This window comes from Onychomys torridus, chromosome 4, assembly GCF_903995425.1.
Source record: "Onychomys torridus chromosome 4, mOncTor1.1, whole genome shotgun sequence".
Lineage (NCBI taxonomy): Eukaryota > Metazoa > Chordata > Mammalia > Rodentia > Cricetidae > Onychomys > Onychomys torridus.
This window is the reverse complement of record NC_050446.1, coordinates 105143049-105161681: the sequence shown is the minus strand read 5'-3', so window position 1 is coordinate 105161681 and position 18633 is coordinate 105143049. Positions and strand designations below refer to the sequence as shown.

The 18633-nt window shown below is 44.7% G+C and overlaps 1 protein-coding gene and 1 pseudogene across 2 annotated transcripts in view; both read left to right on the top strand.

The window, feature by feature from the left end:
• Window positions 1–18633, top strand: part of C4H20orf194 (chromosome 4 C20orf194 homolog) — a 123066-nt gene that overhangs the window by 68718 nt on the left and 35715 nt on the right. For both annotated transcript variants that reach the window (XM_036184164.1, XM_036184163.1), the window contains exons 18-20: window positions 4412–4482; window positions 6257–6307; window positions 7679–7766. In XM_036184164.1, the coding sequence (XP_036040057.1) occupies window positions 4412–4482; window positions 6257–6307; window positions 7679–7766 (210 nt within the window). The remainder of the gene's footprint in view (window positions 1–4411; window positions 4483–6256; window positions 6308–7678; window positions 7767–18633) is intronic.
• Window positions 450–2901, top strand: LOC118581259 (annotated as a pseudogene).

Here is an 18633-nt window from a genome sequence, read left to right as displayed (position 1 = left end):
GACTGCGCAGCATTGCTGTGACTTGCAGCATTGCTGTGACTTGCAGCATTGCTGTGACTGCAGCATTGCTGTGACTGTGCAGCATTGCTGTCACTGTGCCGCATTGCTGTCACTGTGCTGCCTCTGCTGTCACTGTCACTCCTAAGTCTCCACTGCTTCCTTCTGCGTGCTGCCGGGTCAGCCAGCGCCACTAAAAGTAGACAAGAAAAGACCCCTTGAGAAAAGCCTCATGTTGGACTTTAATATTGCAGTACCAGGGGAGGCAGCAGAGGAGGGTATCTACCAGGCAGTTCAGCAAGTATATTATAATGCCAGAAAGGGGGCTTGCACCAGTCACATATAAATGAAGGTGTATTTTCACTAACCATACCATTGTCTCTTCAGTGCCGGTCACAACAATCACTCTGCCAGGCCGTCAGGGGAGTGCCCCACCACTGACCTCAGTAGAAATGGTTGGTGGGTTGTCTAGAGTTTTCCAAGGTTTGTGATAGCAAAGTCTGGTACAAATTAAAATAGTTCTTGCTGAGGCTGCACCTTCAGGAGCCAGAGCAATAAGCTTTGTGTAGTTTTCTTAAGGTATTGTTCAGAACAGTTAGCGTACATGTCATCTGGCTGGCTCTTTGACTTGCAGTCCTGTTCACAGCAGCCAGAGCAGCAACAGGGAGTCCCAGACTGCCAAATAGCCCCATCCTGTACCAGCTTTGCTTGTTTGCAAGAAAGTGAAACGTAAGAAATGCTTACAATAAGAACTTATTGGTCCAACATGGCTCTGCGGTTGTGCATCATCTGCAGCGGCACGGTGGCTGCTGGGGAAGCTGGGACCCCGTGCTGGGGACCTCGCCGCTGCTGCTGCAGTGCACTTCTATGCCAAGGACAGTGAAGGCAGCTGGTTCTGCTCCCTCTTTGTTCACAAGGTGGATCCTCAGAAGGATGCCCACTCCACACTGCTGTCTAAGAAGGAGACTAGTAATCTCTACAAGATCCAATTTCACAATGTGAAGCCCAAATATCTGGATGCCTACAACAGTCTGACGGAGGCTCTGCTGTCCAAGCTGCACCTGGATGAGGACTACCCCTGCTCGCTTGTGGGCAACTGGAACACGTGGTACGGGAGGCAGGACCAGGCAGTGCACCTATGGCGGTTCTCAGGTGGCTATCCAGCCCTCATGGACTGCATGAACAAGCTAAAAAACAACAAGGAGTACCTGGAGTTCTGGAAGGAACGGAGCAAGATGCTGCTGTCCAGGAGAAACCACTTGCTTCTGGAGTTCAGCTTCTGGAATAAGCCACAGCCCAGAGCTGGCCCCCACATCTGTGAGCTGAGGACATACAAGCTCAAGCCAGGAACCGTGATTGAGTGGGGAAACAACTGGGCTCGAGCCATCAAGTACCGTCAAGAGACCCAGGAGGCAGTGGGACGCTTCTTTTCACAAATAGGAGAGCTCTACGTGGTATACCACCTATGAGCCTACAAAAATCTGCAGTCTTGGGAAGAGACTCAAAATGCAGCCTGGAAGAACAGGGGCTGGGATGAAAATGTCTACTATACAGTCCCCTTGATTGGACACATGGAGTCATGAGTCATGATCCCTCTGAAGATTTCTCCTCTGCAGTGAGGCTGGCACTGTGTCCACCACCTTCTCTTTCTCCTTTGGAGTAACCTGGCACAGAGGAGCTCCTGGGCCTGCTGGCATAGTTGTCTCTCAGCTCTGAAGAATTCTGATGGCTTGTGTTCAGCTTGGAAAGGATGATGTTTCTGAGAACTTAAGAGTTCTGTCTATACGTGTCCCCCCACTCTCCCAGGCCAGAAGTTTTTAAGTTCCCAAATGAAGACTAGCAGCCTCTTAAGCATTCACACATTTCCCTGAGACTCCTTATCTCCAGGCTATCACATCCCCAGCTAACACTGTGGACATGGCTTAGTTTCCTCCCAGGGGGCATGACAAGTAGTTATGAGTTATCCAACCAGATATGGCCTCCAGGAAATCCCTGGACTCTAGTTGTTAAAAACGCAAGTCTGAGCCTTCAAAACCTGGAACTGCCATAATTCCTGACGTCATCAAAGTCAGGAGGAGGCCCCGAATTCTACCCAAGAGGGCTGGGAAAGGATGGGAGGGAGAGGGAATTGGATACATGAGACAGACTTGAAGCAGGAACCCAGAAGAAGCTGGGACCCAGGACTCAGCTTTTGGGTTTGAAACACAGAATTGTGAGATAGAACAGAGATGACGGAGACCTTAGGGAGAGGACCCGAGAGAGGCTTAGCCACTTTGTCCTGCATAACGCCGTTAAAACTTGAATACGTGTTCCAGCTCCTCTGCACTTCCTCCGTCCTACAAGCAAAAATACAGGCTGAGACCTAGATTCCATCTTGAATTCTTCCTCACCTTGACATTCTGCCAGCCAGACCCTCTCCTATTGCAGAACCACCAGGCCTGTGGAGTGGGTTCAGTGATTCTGGGTCTCCTCAATGACGCCCATACCTCCTGAACCCCTGCTTAGCATGGTTTTGCTACCATAGCAGGAAAATGTACCGGGATCGTTGATGGGACCGAATTAAATACTTACTGTAAAAGAAAAGGAAAAAAAAAACAAAACCTTGTGGTGGTGAGTAGAGGGCGTGTCTGTAATTCCAGAAGTTGGGGGCAGAGGATGGAGGATCACTACCACAAGTTCAGAGCCAGCTTGATCTACATAACAGATTCTAGAAGAGCTAGGAGTACACAGTTAAGACCTGATCAAAGGACGACAACAACAGAAAGCACAAACTTAGCGTTATCCTGAAACAGGATTTGAACAGATCTTTTGGGTGTTAGCTCAGTGCTCCAGCGAGAGAGCAGTGCACCTCATCCTTCTCAGTGAAATAGTCACTGCTCTGTTGCTGGGACAAAACACCATGACCCAGGCGCTTAGAGAAGAAAGAGTTGAATTGGGCTGAGGGTTCCAGAGAGATAAAGTCCATGATGACAAAGACGTGGCAGCAGGAACATCTGAGAGCCAAAAGCAGAAGGCCGAGAGCACTCTAGGAATGGTGGAAGGCTCGCAGCCCTCCCCTGTGACACATGCCCTCCAACAAGGCCACGCCTTCTAAACCTTCCCAAACAGTTCCTCCAACTAGGGGCCGAGTATTCAAACATATGAGCCTATGGGGGCTATTCTCAAACCACAGCATTCTGCTCCCTGGCTTTTTTTTAAAGATAGATTTATTTATTTATTTGTTTATTTATTTGGATTTTCCGGAACTCACCTGCCTCTGCCTCCCGAGTGCTGGGATTAAAGGCATGTGCCACCACCGCCCGGCAGATTTATTTTTTTTTTAAAGATTTTATTTATTTATTTATTATGTATACAGCATGTATGACTGCAGGCCAGAAGAGGGCACCAGATCTCATTACAGATGGTTGTGAGCCACCATGTGGTTGCTGGGAATTGAACTCAGGACCTCTAGAAGAGCAGCTGGTGCTCTTAACCTCTGAGCCATCTCTCCAGCCCCACGCCCCCCCCCCACCCCCACCCCGCCACATAGACTTTTGGCCATATCAAAATGCATTCAGTCCAACTCCAAAAGTCTCCGTAGTCTTTAGTTTCAACACTACTTAAAATTCCAGTTTCAAAGTCTCTTCTGAGACTCAAGGAAATCAATCAATCTCTCTCTGTGTCTCTCTCTCTCTCTCTCTCTCTCTCTCTCTCTCTCTTTTTCTTTGGTTTTTTGAGACAGGGTTTCTCTGTATAGTTTTTGGTACCTGTCCTGGATCTCGCTCTGTAGATCAGGCTGGCCTCGAACTCACAGAGATCTGCCTGGTGCTGCATCCTGAGTGCTGGGATTAAAAGCGTGCACCACCACAGCCAGACTCAAGGAAATCTCTTTAATTGTAAGGTCCTGTAAAATCAAAAAGCAAATTACATACTTCCAACATACAGTAGCACAGAATATACATTACCGTTGCAAAAGGGAGGAGTCGGGGCACAGCAAGGAAGTAAGTACTGGACCAAAGCAAGATCAAGGCCCTGCAGGGCAAACTCCAGATCCCATAGCTCTGCGTCATGTCAAAGGGTTCAGATGGCTCTTGCCTTCCAGTTTTGCTGACAACCTGTAATGGTAGATGTTGCTTTACTGGGTATGTGTAATAACTGTACTTTTTGATAAAAATTAAAGGTAGAAAGGACTAATTCATGATTACTCATTTACACTCATTGCATTCTGAGGAATACTCATCAACCTTTCACAATCATCTTGTTAGTCTCCCTGTCCCCAGATGAGGTAGCTCCACTTGTGGGGTGGGGGCACCAGACTCTATGTTAAAAGGAGCCCTTGCTTCTGAGAAGTGAAAGGGCACTTTCTATCAGAGTAGGCCTGCAAGGTAGACTCGGGTAGCTAGGCATAACTGGCATGTCTTTGGTCTTCCTACAGGTGGCACTATTACCCCAGAAACCAGCTACATTGTCCTGACAGCTGCCATCCCCAGATTCTGTTCCTGGCTGGTTAGTATCATGCACTCACTCGCTAGTCACAGTGGAACCTCTTTATGGAGTCCCTGGAGAGCTGTCAGATTGTGATCTAGCTTTTATTTAAGAATAGAACCCACTCATAGTCTTAGAAACCTTCAAAAAAGGGAACAAAGTTGTTTGTGAAGAAGACATTAATGCCCTCACGTTGTAGATGAGAACACTTGAGCTTAGGCTGATAGCCAGGGACTAGTTCCAACTTCAACACCATCACCAACACCTCTGCCTAAACCAGGGTCTCACAGACTCTGAGAAGTTGATTCCTTCTTTGGTCAGATGGATTGCTGCTGTTTTTCTAAGTGCCTCTCTGCATGTAGAAAAGTCCCATTTTCTTTAAGGAGGTTTGGTCTGTAATATAGTTAGGTTTTGTGGTTGTTTTGGTTTGGTGTTTGTTTGTTTTGTTTTAGGCCAATCTCATGTAATCAGGCTGGCCACAAACTCTCACTCTACAACCAGGGATGCCTAGATCCTCCTGCCTCCACCTTTCCAATGCTAGGGCTACAGTGCTCTACACAACTCCCAGAAGAGTGTTTTGGGACATAGAAAATGTATCAGCAGGGAATCTTTATTTAACAGTTAAGTACTGCAGGGATACATGAATTTCTTGAGGACAGCATCTCAGGCCACAAAAAGAAGGACGATAACTACAGACAAGCTTGTAAAGCAGTGTTCCAAATACTGGCCAGGAGTGAGTGGTAGGTTAGTTGACGTCAACACATACAACCTTTTCCTGAGCTGTGTTCAGGAGAACTGCAGATATCTTTGTTAGAAAAGGACCAGGTTGAAGGGAAGTCTCAGTTTGTCCCTGCTCAGTTTGCAGAGGGTACTGACATATAACTCTTCTTGTTTGTTTGTTTTTTCAAGACTGGATTTCTCTACATAGCCCTGGCTGTCCTAGAACTTGCTCTGTAAACCAACTTGGCCTCAAACTCCTAGAGGTCTGCCTGTCTCTGCCTCCCGAATGCTGGGATGAAAGGCGTGCACAACTGCCGTCCTGCCATATAACTCTTATTTATTGAAAGCTCTACACGTAGTTTGCTTCCAGTAATTAAATCTAAGTCATTTGAGATTAAACGCAACACACACACACAGTTTATATGCCATGAATAGGCATGGTAGTACATACTTGTAAACCCACCCCTGAAGGCTGGAGCCAGAGGATTACAGGTCTGAGGCTCACCAGGATTGTATAGCATTACATAGTGCATTCTACAGCAACCTGGACTGAGTAAGGCCTGCCTTTAAAAGACAGTGTCTTAGTACCTACTTTAGAATCTGTTTCTGCAGTTATGATGCAGATAGGCGAGAACAAAGAGTCATACTCTAACATGTATGTCTAAATAAGGTGCACTCTGGCCAGGCACACACCTTTAATCCCAACACTCACTAGGCAGAGGCAGAGTTTAAAGCTAGTCTGGTCTACATAGTTCCAGACCAGCTGGGGCTACATAGAGAGACCCTACCTTATAGTACACTCTGGAAAAACTTCAGTATGTTCCCACTCGTTACAGTGTTTTCCCCTCTACTATGAAATGCAAGTGGAGATTATGCATCCTCTCCATGTATCTGAGGCTCATTAGCAGGAAACCCACCTGGGCCTAATGCCTGAGTGCTGATGACCAGCAGCATCTTTGCCACTATGTGAGGGCCTGAGAGGACTGGATGTGGTAGAAGAACTACCTAGGGAGAAGCAGCAGGGTTCTATCCTTGCAGCACTAAATTGAAAATTCTTCATTTCCACTGGATACAGGTAGAAGAAAATGAAATAAAATTGTCTGAGAAAACCCTACAAGCAACAAGGGTAAGCAACACTTTTGTTCCCAGTGATTGCATCTTTTTGTTTGTTTGTTTGTTTGTTTGTTTGTTTTGGCTTTTCGAGACAGGGTTTCTCTGTGTAGCTTTGCGCCTTTCCTGGAACTCACTTGGTAGCCCAGGCTGGCCTCGAACTCACAGAGATCCACCTGCCTCTACCTCCCGAGTGCTGGGATTACAGGTGTGCGCCACCACCGCCGGGCAATTGCATCATTATTAACATGAGATGGGGCTGTAGAGTTGGCTCAGCGGTTAAGACCACTTGCCACTCTTACAGAGAACCTAGGTTGGGTTCCCAGCACCCACGTAATGAGTCATAATTGTTCATACTCCAGTTCCAAGTGACTCTCTACCCTCTTCTGGCCTTCCTGGGTACCAAATACACAGGTGGTGCACATACATGCAAAGCACTCAAATGCATAAAATAAATATTTTTGTAAGATGGCTCAAATATAAGCAATTTGTAATGATAAAATATTTGACCTTGGGGCTGGAGCGATGGCTCAGCAGTCAAGAGCACTGGCTGTTCTTCAGAAGGCACAGGGTGGCTCACAACCATCTGTAACTACTCCCAGGGAATCCTATGCCCTCTGCTGGCCTCCAAGGACATCAAGCATACATATGGTATAAAAACATTCATGTAGACAAAACACTCACATAATACATAAAGTTTTTTAAATGATTTTTAAAAAATACCTTCTCTTAACTGCTAAGCAAAGAAAGAGTTTGTACTTTCTGTCTTTGATTCCTATTAGCATGTTCCACTTCCTGTTAGGCCTCTGGGGGAAGAGAATGCTTAAGAGGACGAAGTGAAAGGGATTCCACCCAGACTCATTAGTGTCTTTAAAAATCTCCCTGTACATTTTTTAAGTCAGCATGCAGAATCCAATCCAAAGCCTTGAGCATTCTAGGCAAGCACTCTCTACCATGGAGCTGTCCTATCTCCCCCAACCTGTCTTGAGCACTATTAAAAGCAGATTCCAAATTGACATGCACAGAAGCTGAGACGGTAAGGTGTTAGGCCAAAGAGAATGTGACTTCTTTTACACAGACAGCAGTCCACTGGAACAAGACCACCACAAGGAGGGTACAGAAGCCAGGTGGGCTAGGCAGTACACACCTATCATCCCTATGGTCAGGAAGCTCAGGCAGGAGGATCACTGCAAGTTCCAGGCCGGCCTGGACTACAGTGAGACTTTGTCACAAAAAACAAAACTCACAGTGTTGGTAATATGCCATGGTATATGTTTGGTATATTCAAATCTGACTCACTTTTTAACTGACAAAATGGGTAAGAGTTTTGATTCTGTGAGTTTTTATGCTGTAAATCACCAGATTTTTGTTGCTAATGTTTTTAAAGGGGGACGAGTGTTTCCTGGGCACATTGCTAACAGGAGGAAAAGGAGCATATCTTTATTCCAACAGTCCACAGTCCAGGCCTGAGGAAGGTAAGCAGCTGTGACTGTGTTCTGGGGTGTGTCCCAGTCTCTTGTTTGCAGGTGTTAGCACAATGTTGTGGTTAACAATACACCTGCTCTCTGAAAAGATGTGCTGGCATAAAAGTGTTTGCCTGAGCTGTTTCCCTTTGGCTCGACTGCTTTGTAGATGTGGAAACTTGTGCCAGCTTCACAAGCATGGGTCTGTACCAGAACTGCACGTGGTCCGCTTTCTGCTGCCATTGCTTTGTTCTCGGGGTAGGCCAGCGTGGCAGCTCTTCCAGCATAGAGCTATTGACCTACACAGTTTTCTCCTGTGTCACAAACTATTACTGATTCCATGTTTTAAAACAGCACCTCGCTGAGCAGTGGTGGTGCTCACCTTTAATACCTTTAATCCCAGCATTGAGGAGGCCGAGACAGATGGATCTCTGTGAGTTTGAGGCTATCCTGAGCTACAGAGTGAATTCTAGGACAGCCAGGGCTACATAGAGAAATCCTGTCTTGAAGAAGAAGGAAAACAAACAAACAAACAAAAAAAAAAAACCACTCCTCATTATTAACTCAAAGTTTTGCAAGTCAAAAGCCTGGACAAACAGGGCCAAGTGGCACATGAGTGTAATCCTAGCATTGGGGTTGGGGGCAGAGGCATGAGCCTCTGACCATATGTTCAAGGTAGTGTGGACTACACAGTGAGTTTGATACCATACAGGACTATTAATTAAATAGTCTTAACAAGAACACCAGGCAGGCTTGTGTAGTTCAAGGTGTATTGAGGCCCAAATCAAAGATCAACCAGACCTGACTCTTAAATCTAGAGGCTCTGGGGGAAGAGTCTCTCTAAATTGTTGGTCCACCACTTCCTTTTGTTTATAGGATGAAGCCCCCTTTTATGCCTCCTGCTAGTTAGAGACTGGTCTCAGACTCTCTCTTGGACCCTCCACAACCAATAATGGACTTAGTGTTGAATCTTTCTCACATCAGTCTGCCCTCAGGCTTCTGTGATTCACACTATTTTCCTTATGCAAAATATAGTCATGCTTGCAAGCATCTCATCCCTTTATGGCAACAGTTAATGTCTTAAATACCGTGGGCTCAGATATTCCAAATCCCATCATCAAGATCATCTCCAGGGACTGGAGAGATGGCTCAGCAGTTAAGAGTGGTTTACTGCTCTTCTAGAGGACCCGAGTTCTATTCCCAGCACCCATGTCAGATGACTCACAACCCCTTGTAACTCCAGAGAGATCCAGAACCTTTGGCCTCCAAAGGCTCCTGTGCTCAGATGCACATACTGACACATAGACACATGTAATTAAAAATAAATATTTTTTTAAAAAATGAAATAAATCCTTAGCTAGGTGGTTGGTAGCACATGCCTTTAACCCTGGAACTCACTCTGTAGACCAGGCTGGTCTCAAACTCACAGAGATCCGCCTGCCACTGCCTCCCAAGTGCTGGGGTTAAAGACATTTGCCACCACTGCCAGGCTGAAAAACAGAACATCTCTAGCCATGTCCAGCCTGTGGTGTATGGGGCATCACGTGACACAGGAGAGCTGTGAACATAGCCCAACCCAGAATCATGAAGTTAGTGCAAACATTGAGTCTTCTCTTTTTGCAAATTTTCTGGGACCCAGAGGACTTGGTTGTATGGTTCTCAAGTATGGCCTTGTAGATAGCAGTGGTGATGGTAAAAGGCTGAAACACCTGAACCTTATCCAGATAAGGCCCAAGACGGTAACCAAGTATAGGTCTGAAATGTAGTTTTTTCTTCGTGGATTTATGAAACTAAAGAACTAACCACTTATTCTTTGCTCTCCCAATAGACAAGGCAGAACTAGCCTGGGATAACCTCCAACTTCAGGTTCAAAGGAGGGAGGGTTGGTAAGGGAGAAGAGGTCACTAAAGTAGCCTTAAAGTCTAGCTGGGCAAGCAAGCTGAGTCTAGTGGTCCAGGCCTTTAATCTCAGCCTTAGGAGGGTGAGGCAAGAGGGTCTCGAGTTCATGACCAGCCAATGAGCAACTTAGTGAAACCCCAGCTCAGTAAAAGTAAGGGCTGGAGAGATGGCTCGGTGGTTAGGAGCACTGGCCGCTCTTCCAGAGGACCTGGGTTCAATTTCCAGCACCCACATGGTGGCTCCCAGCTGTCTGTAATTCCATTTCCCAGGGGTCTCATGCCCTCTTCTGGCCTCCAAGGGTACTCTGACATACAGACAGACAAAACACCATATACATAAAATAAAATAATTATTGGGATGTAGCTCAGTGACATAGTGATTGCCCAGCGTGCTCTGAGTTCAGCTGCCTTGGTTTAGTACCCACTACAAGGGTGTGGGGGTGTCTAGTCAGGTGGTCAAATTCTAGTTCTTTGATTATTGTCAAGACCTGAGGATTGTTCCTTGTGGTTCTCAGCTCTGCCCCCTTGGCTTTTGTTTTTACTCTCGGGACTCTCTGGCTTTGAACATTTGTTGTGTGTATGTGCATGACTGTGCACATGCCACAGCGGTCATTGCTGGTCAGAGGACACCTTAGGGGCTCAGTCCTCTCCATCTACCACATAGGGAGGTTATATTCAAATGATCAGGCTTGGCAGCAACCGCCTTTACCTACTGAGCCATCTTGCCATCCCAGACTTCGGAGCTCTTCATTTCACTCTGGGCTACAGCTCTCAGCCTTCCACTTTCCACAGAAGGCAGACCTTACTTTGTAGCTTCGTTGTTTCATGCACCTGCTTTGCACCAGTGGAATTCTTGGAGTTGGGCATCCTTCTTCCGTTTTCATAGCCTGTCCTTAGTGTGGGCTGTGTTTTTGCTGATGGAAAAATTCTTGAAAACATATCGATTGGTCTTAAGTGGATTTCGTGGAAGTCATTTCCCTGCTCCTTTTTGGTTTCCTCAGAATAAGTGTGTGTGTGTGTGTGTGTGTGTGTGTGTGTGTGTGTGTGTGTGTGTGTCTGTCTGTCTGTCTGTAAGTCTGTCTGGGGGGTGGTGTCTGAGATAGACAGATTTGCTGGGGACCTAACCCAGGGCCTCATGCACGCTAGGCAAATGCTACGCTACTGAGCTGTAACCCCAGCCCCACAAATAATATTTTCATGGATGTCCTGATCTTTGCTGTTGAATACAGCTAGCATTTCTTTGGAGTTTGAACTCTGACTTCACAAATTCCTCAGCCTCTACAAAGCAAATCCTCTTTCTGGATGGTTTGTTCTTATTGAAAAGATTTTCGCTGGTGGCAAATTCCTCTCCCTGTTCTTAGACGGTTGGTTCATCACTCCCGTTCACACAGAAGACAAAGCCCACGGAGCTCTGGTTTCAGCCCATGAGTGCTGGGGAGTTGTCCCTCCCTAGGTTTCTGCTCCTCCAGGTCCTGTTGCTGAAGCCCTGGGGGTCAGGGGCACTGTGGAAGTCATGTCATGTGACTGTAGTGCCAACCCTGGAGCAAGGGCATGTCTAGGAAGTATTGGGGGTTGTTCGGGTTTGAGAGAGGGTCTCCTGTCTCCCAGGGTGGTCTCAAACTAGAGGTCTTCCTACCTTTGCCTCCCACATGTTGATAATACAGGTGTGTGCTACTACACTCACATTGTGTAGTATGTTGTTTTGATTAGAGGGTGGTGGGGGTTGAACCCAAGGCCCTATGAACGCTAGGCAAGCTTTATATCACTCAGCTATTTCCTAAGCCCTGGGTCGTTTTGTTTTGTTTTGAGGGACAGGGACTCATGTGTTCTTGACTCATCTGGAACTCACTATGTAGACCAGGCTGGCTTCAAATTCACAGACATCAACCTTCCTCTGCTCTGCTGGGTTCGTTTTGTTTTGTTTTGTTTTTTGTTTTGTTTTGTTTTGTTTTTCAAGACAGGGTTTCTCTGTGTAGTTTTGTGCCTTTCCTTGATTTCACTCTGTAGACCAGGCTGGCCTCAAACTCACAGGGATCCTCCTGGCTCTGCCTCCCAAGTGCTGGGATTAAAGGCTTGTGCCACCACCGCCTGGCTCTGCTGGGTTTTTTGAAACAGTGTCTCACTTAGCCCAGACTGTCCTCATACTTGCTATATAGCCAAGAATGATTAAACTGCTGCCCCTCCTACATTTATTTCCCAAGAACTGGGATGTGGGGGTGTGTGCCACCATGCTGTGAAATACAGGTTTCCTGTACGCTAGACAACCAGTCTTCCAGCTGAACTGCATCTCCAGGCCTTATGGAGTGCTTTAAAAGCAAGCTGAAGACACAATAGAGATGTGTTGTGTGATGTTGTAGCATGAATCTTAAAAGTTCTTATTAATGAAACTCATCCCGAGGCCAGTTATTGGGGTGATTGCTGGAAGATCAGAGAAGCAGAACAAGCCACAGCTATCTCACCTTGCTAGTTCCTCAGGTGATCCTGTTTCCTCAGGCTGGAAGCTTCTGAGCCTTCCTCCACATGAATCTCAGCTGAACTGTGTTGCTCCAAAGCCTGAACACTTAACCAACCAAATGCTTAACTAACTACATGTTTTTCTCCTTAGTTCCTGGTCCTCACGCCTTATATACCTTTCTCTTTCTGCCCCCACTCCCTGGGATTAAAGGTTGGGTTTCTGGGATTAAAGGCATGGGTCACCGTGTTTAGCTGTTTCTAAAATGGCCTTGAACTCAGAGATCCACCTGGCTCTGCCTCCCAAGTGCTGGGATTAAAGGCGTGCGCCACCACCGCCCAACTTCTGTTATGGCTTACTCTTCCCATTTTCTAGCCACCATTTTTGGCTTTGTTCTAGTGGCTGTCTGTTCTCTGTCCCCAGATCTGTTTATTTCGGGGAACACACAATAGTTCAGGGAACACAATACCCACCACATTTCCCCTGTTTTTGTCTAAAATTTTAAAAAAAAGATTATAATAATACAAAAAAATCATATCCAATAAGTATATACAATATACAAAGTCAGGATTACATTAATGATGTCTAGTCCATTAACATTTGACAGATTCAGGCAAAAAACTCCATTATATATAACAATGTCCAGTTCAGTCATAAAACTCAGACCAAAAATTTTTCAGTACTTATCCTATTTAAAACAAGTAGTTCCTTTTTTAAAAGTAGATTCCATAATCTCCCTTTTTATCTTATCATATCCATATGATGTCATCCTTGATCCATTTTTAATGTGCCAAAATTAGTTTGTACCTTCTCAGCAAAGGGCCTTATTAGAAAACTGATGTTGCATTATATTGTGTTATCCAACAAGATTTAATGTATCCAGTCTCTGTGTAAGAATGAAGAGCACAACTAGAAATTTCTGGGTCCTTATTAGTCACATTGTTTATGTTCTACACAACTCCAGTTCTTCTGTATCTAGGCAAACACTCTACCACTGAGCCACTCCCCAACCCGGTCACGTCATTGTCAGATCTTAAACCTAAACTGGGTATGGTGGCATATGTTTGTAATCCTGCACTCTTGTGTTCCCAACACTTGGAAAATTGAGGTAAGAGGGTCACCATTTCAGGGCTAACCTGTTCACGTAGTAAATTCAAGGCAAGGCTGAATAGTGAAGTCCTCTTTCATCCCTTCTTTCCCTAAAAAACTTCAATTTCACATTTACCTAAGTTTACACAGTTCATGCTGCAGAACAATGTATAGATACAGAAAATTTTATCAAGTCCCCCTACTCTGTGTATTAAACATTTTACCATATTAAAATTGAGAGATTAACAGAGCTTTAGATTGATGCCATTTAAGACCATGCCCCTTTGTGTTTCTAGAGCTGGACCCTAAAAGCCTTCCATGTGCTAGGCAGGAACTCCTTCACTAAGCTGTACGCCCTGGTTTGTATTACTGCTGATTTTTATTTTGATACAGGGTCCCGCCAAGTTTCCCAGACGAGCCTTGAACTTGAGATGCTCCTGCCTCAGGAGATCATAGGCATATACTTCTTATCCTGCTAGAATAGGCTCTCTTAAAGGAAAATAACACAAAATGCCTAGGTCTTTTCTCAGGCTTTGGAGGGGGAAATTGCAAAGATGAAAGGCCCTGATACTCAAAAGTTGTTAGTGTCTTAAAATCTGCCTCTAATTGGAATAGGATGAGTTTGAAATTGGTATATTTCCGTCTCTAACAGTATTTATCTTGAGCTCCTCAGTGTGATTGGTCAAATCCTGAGCTCTGTTGAAGGTGAACACTTGCCTGTGGTTGTGGTGTGAGTTGGCAGCAGCATCTGCAGAACACTAAAGATCTAGATAGCACTTCAGCCAGATGACTTCCCTCCAGAGTACTTAGGACAGAGAGTGGCACATCCTCCCCAGGAGCTCTTCCAGCTCCAGTACTTCCTCCCTTCCCTAGCCAGGGGCTTTTACTGTCCTGAGGCTGTTGCTCTTCAGCTTTCCCTTCACTCTGTCCTTCATGTACCCTTGTCTTCTGGCCCTGCTGCCCTTGGCCAGGCAGGCTGCCCAGTACCTAATCCTTAAAACTTGCTTTTGACTCATAGACCCATAGCCTTAAACATGTTCTGTTTCTACCTTACCCCAAATAAAATCACTGTGTGTGCTGTCCTGGGGCTTCCTTTGGGGTTTGGTGTTATGCTGCTGGAATTGGTCCAGATTGTGTTGTTAGGGGCAGCCCAGCAGTAAAAGTAGCGGACCTGGCTATGATGTTGATGTGCTTGCACAGCAGACTGCTAGTGTGTCCAAGGAGGCGGAGACAAAGGGACGTTTTTAAAGACAAAAATGAGGAAGATTACATCAGATATTCTGAAGCCAGCTGTGGCATTGATGATGAATCACAAACTGGTGTCAGTTCAAGGTCAAACAGACAGTTGCTGGGTAGAAGGACTTTTCTTAAGGTTGCAGTGGACTCCAGGAGCTCAGGTTCCGCATTCTTCTGTGACAGCCACTACCAAGCAGCCGGTGTAAAAGTCCTTCCTTCATAATTTGACATTAGTTACCTTTTGGAGGGTTGATATAAAGTGACTCGATTTAGATTTAAAACTTTCACCTATCACAGTTGTATTCGTATAGTTCATTGATTTTCATAGCTCCAAGTGCTCCTTCCTTCATAGGTAAATAAGCCATTTATCATTTTTATTTTATGTGTATAAATGTTTTGCCTACATGTATGTCTGTGCACCATGTGGATGCTTGATGCCCAGGGAGGCTGGGAAAAGGTATCAGATCCTCTGGAACCAGAGTTACCAATGGTTGTGAGCTGACAAGTGGGTACTGGGAATTGAACTCAAGTTTTCTGAAAGCATTCCTAACCTCCCAGCCATCTTTCCAACCCCTCATTTTTTACTCTTGATGGTCCTTTGTTTTGTTTCTAGGTTTCTTTTGTTTTTACTATTGCAGCAGCACAGTGGGGAGTTTTTGTGGCAGGGTGGGGAGTGGTGGTGCTAGCTGGCCTTGAACTCACAGAGTCTGCCTCCCTAGTGCTGGGATTAAAGGTGTGAACCACCATGACTGGCCAGTTCTTAGAATTCTTACATGCTTCTTTTCAGTTACAGAAATCCCAGTCTCTCCAGAACTTGATACAGAGCAGCAGGATGTGGGGTTTAGGGTGTTGCCCACAGCCTTCATCCAAGAGACTAGATTGTTCTTGGAGAGCTTGCACCAAGGCATGCTTCGATGAGTAGTGTGCAGAGTTCTGGCACTCAGGATGCATGTAGTGCTATGTTGTCAGTACTTTTGTATGTCTCGATTGTTAGTGAGCATTGACTATATTCTCATTGGCTATGCTGTGTCTTCAGTTTCTTTTAGAAATTCCTTGCTTACTTTTAAAAGTTATTTATAGATTTGGAGCACTAATTTTTTATCAGATTATATTTAGCATTTTTTTTCTACCTTGTGGTATATCTTTGGTTTTTGTTTTTGTTTTGTTTTGTTTGTTTGTTTCAAGACAGGGTTTCTCTGTGTATTTTGGAGCCTGTCCTGGATCTCGATCTGTAGACCAGGCTGGCCTCGAACTCACAGAGATCCACCTGGCTCTACCTCCCAGTGCTAGGATTAAAGGCGTGAGCCACCGCTGCCCGGCTGTATCTTTGGTTTTTTGTTTTTGTTTTTTTTTTTTTAATGACACTTTTTATCTGGACTCATTTTCCAGAGTTATAAGCACCTGTCCCAACAATAATCTTTGACTAAAATTCTTTCCCCACTGATCTGCAAGTGCCAGTGGTTCTTATAAGTCAAATCTGTTTATTTGGCCCCTCTGTTTTGTTCCATTATTCAGTTCGGCCTTGTCTTAAGTTAGATTTCTAATATATTCTAGACTGGGCAACTTAAATAATAATCCTGTTAGGCAACTCTAGAGGCTAGGAAGTCCAAAAGCAAAGTTCAGGCAGTGGGGTGTTTTGAGGCTGCTTTTCTTGGCTGCATATGCCAAAACGACCTCTCTTGTGTACACAAAGGGCAGTGAAGGAAGACTTAGCTCTCTGGATCTCATTCTCCTAGCTTTGGTTGGTTGATTTTGGGTTTGTTTTTATTTTTTGTGACAGGGTCTCACTATGTAGCCCTGGCCAGCCTGAAACTCACAATATAGACCACACTGGTCTTGAACTCACAGAGACCCACCCTACTTAGGATTATGCTTTCTAATTAATTGGTCTTTATGTCTCAATCTCTTCATCTTGTTTTCAAGTCTGATTTCCCATCATTCTCTTGATTCACTCTATTGTCAAGAGTTTCCATAGAATTTTTGTGTTTGAATTACTGAATTTTTCTTTTTTGTTTGTTTTGTTTTGTTTTGTTTTTTTGAGACAGAGTTTCTGTGTGTAACATCTCTGACTGTCCTGGAACTTTGTAGACCAGGCTGGCCTCGAACTCACAGAGATCTGCCTCCCTCTTCTTCCCTAGTGCTGGGGTTAAAGGTGTGCGCCACTATACCCAGTGAATTTTTCATTTTTAATTTGATTTTATTTAGTATTTCTTTTGATTGATTCCATGCTCCTATACTATATTGATTTTATTTATTTCATTCAGCTGTTAATTGTGTTTTCTTTGAATTTACTCAGGAGTTTATTTGTTTTCACTTTGATTTCTTTGAACATATTTTTAATCAGTCTTTTGGATTCTTTGAAGTTTTAACCAGTTCCTTCATTACCAGGCTTAGTAATTTTGGAAGGGTCCTTTGGCCTTGGTTTTTCTGTTTCTTGTGTTTTGGCATTGGTACTTGTATATCTGGTGTTGATATTTTTTTAATTGCTCTAATCTTTCATTGGGAATGTTTGCCAATTCAAGGTAGTAGGGAGGGTAAGGTGTTCTTTTCCTCTGCTGGATTAGTGTCTGGCTTACCAAGATTGATCTCCAGTACTCCCGAGAGCAGAATACTGTCTTTCAAAGAGTAGGCTTACTATGAAGGTACAGAAAGCCGGGCGATGGTGGCGCACAACGTATCACACAACGTGTAGCACCTGTTTCTGTGTCTGTCCATTTCTCCATCATGTATGGGTTCCAGAACTCTCTGTGTTCTAGCCAGGTGTGATGGCACACGCCTTTAATCCCAGCACTCTGGAGTTAGAGGCGGGCGGATCTCTGTGAGTTCGAGGCCAGCCTGGTCAACAAAGAGAGTTCCAGGACAAGCAGAGCTGTTACACAGAGAAACCCTGTCTTGAAACACCAAAAAAAAAAAAAAAAAAAAAAGACCTCTCAAAATCTGCAGAAGCTTAAGTGCTGTAAATAAAGTAGTATTGTACTTGCATACAACTTCTGTACTGTAATCAGCTCCTGTACTTGAAATCATCTCTAGATTATTTGGTGCCATGTAAATACTATGTAAATGGCAGTTAGCCTGTATTTATCACAGTGCTGACCAGAAAATCTGTGTGTTAAGAACAGATGTGACCACTGCAGGCCCAGCCACTCAGTCCCTCTCCTTTCTCAGCAGTACAGCCTCTGTTTTCAAAGCTATTCTCCACCTAAACTGGTGTGTGGAACCCAGAGGTCTGTACTCTACTCTGACATTCTTTTCTTGTGCCTTGCATAGTGCCACTGATCTTTCCTGGTATGTATTTCTGTATTTTTCATCTCTAAATGTTCATTTTGAATCTTTTAAAAATTATCCTTCATATACCCAGCAAATGTAGTTCCTCCAGATTCTTGAACATATAGAATATGGTTATAACCATTGACTTGGGCAGGCCGGGCCCAGTGGCCCCCAAAGGCCCTGCCACTGAGGGGCTGTTGCTGCAGCTCAGTCACCAATCTTTACCTTACCCTTTCATCTGATTCTTTTGTTTGGTTAGGAGTTTTGTTTTGTTTTGTTGAGACAGGGCCTCACTAGATAGTCCTAGCTGACCTGGTATTCACTTCTCTAGAACAGGCTGACCTAGAACTCACAAGAGAACCCCCTGCCTCTGTTTCCTAAGTGCTGGAATTAAAGGCATGCGGGTCACCACACCTGACGTCTAGGTCTTACTTAAAGCTTCATTCATTAGACAGGAATTTTGCCTTACCAGAGTTGGAATCCTTTTGTTGTTGTTGTTGTTGTTGTTTTCTTAAGGTGTATGTATTAGTTGACTGGTGTCAGCTTTAAGCTTTTGTGGTCAGGTTGTTAAGGGCAGTGACCCACTGTTTCAGGTATTTCTCCGGGTCACTCTGTTTTAGGTAACAAATGAAGTCATGCTTGGAAATGAGCAGTACAAGTAATTCTTTAAGAAAATCACTAAATAAGTCAATAAATCAGCATCTAATAATTGTCTCTTCTACTTTAGGCTACTGAAATCTCAAAGAGGACTTAGGTTCAGTTCCCAGCACCCACATGGTGACTCCCAGTCATCTGTAACTCCAGTCCCAGGGGATCTAACACCTCCTTCTGGCCTCCACAGCCATCGCACACATGTAGTGCACACACACACATACATACAGGCAAACACTCATACACATCAAATAAAAATAAAAGAAAAAATTCAAAAAGAAAGTTT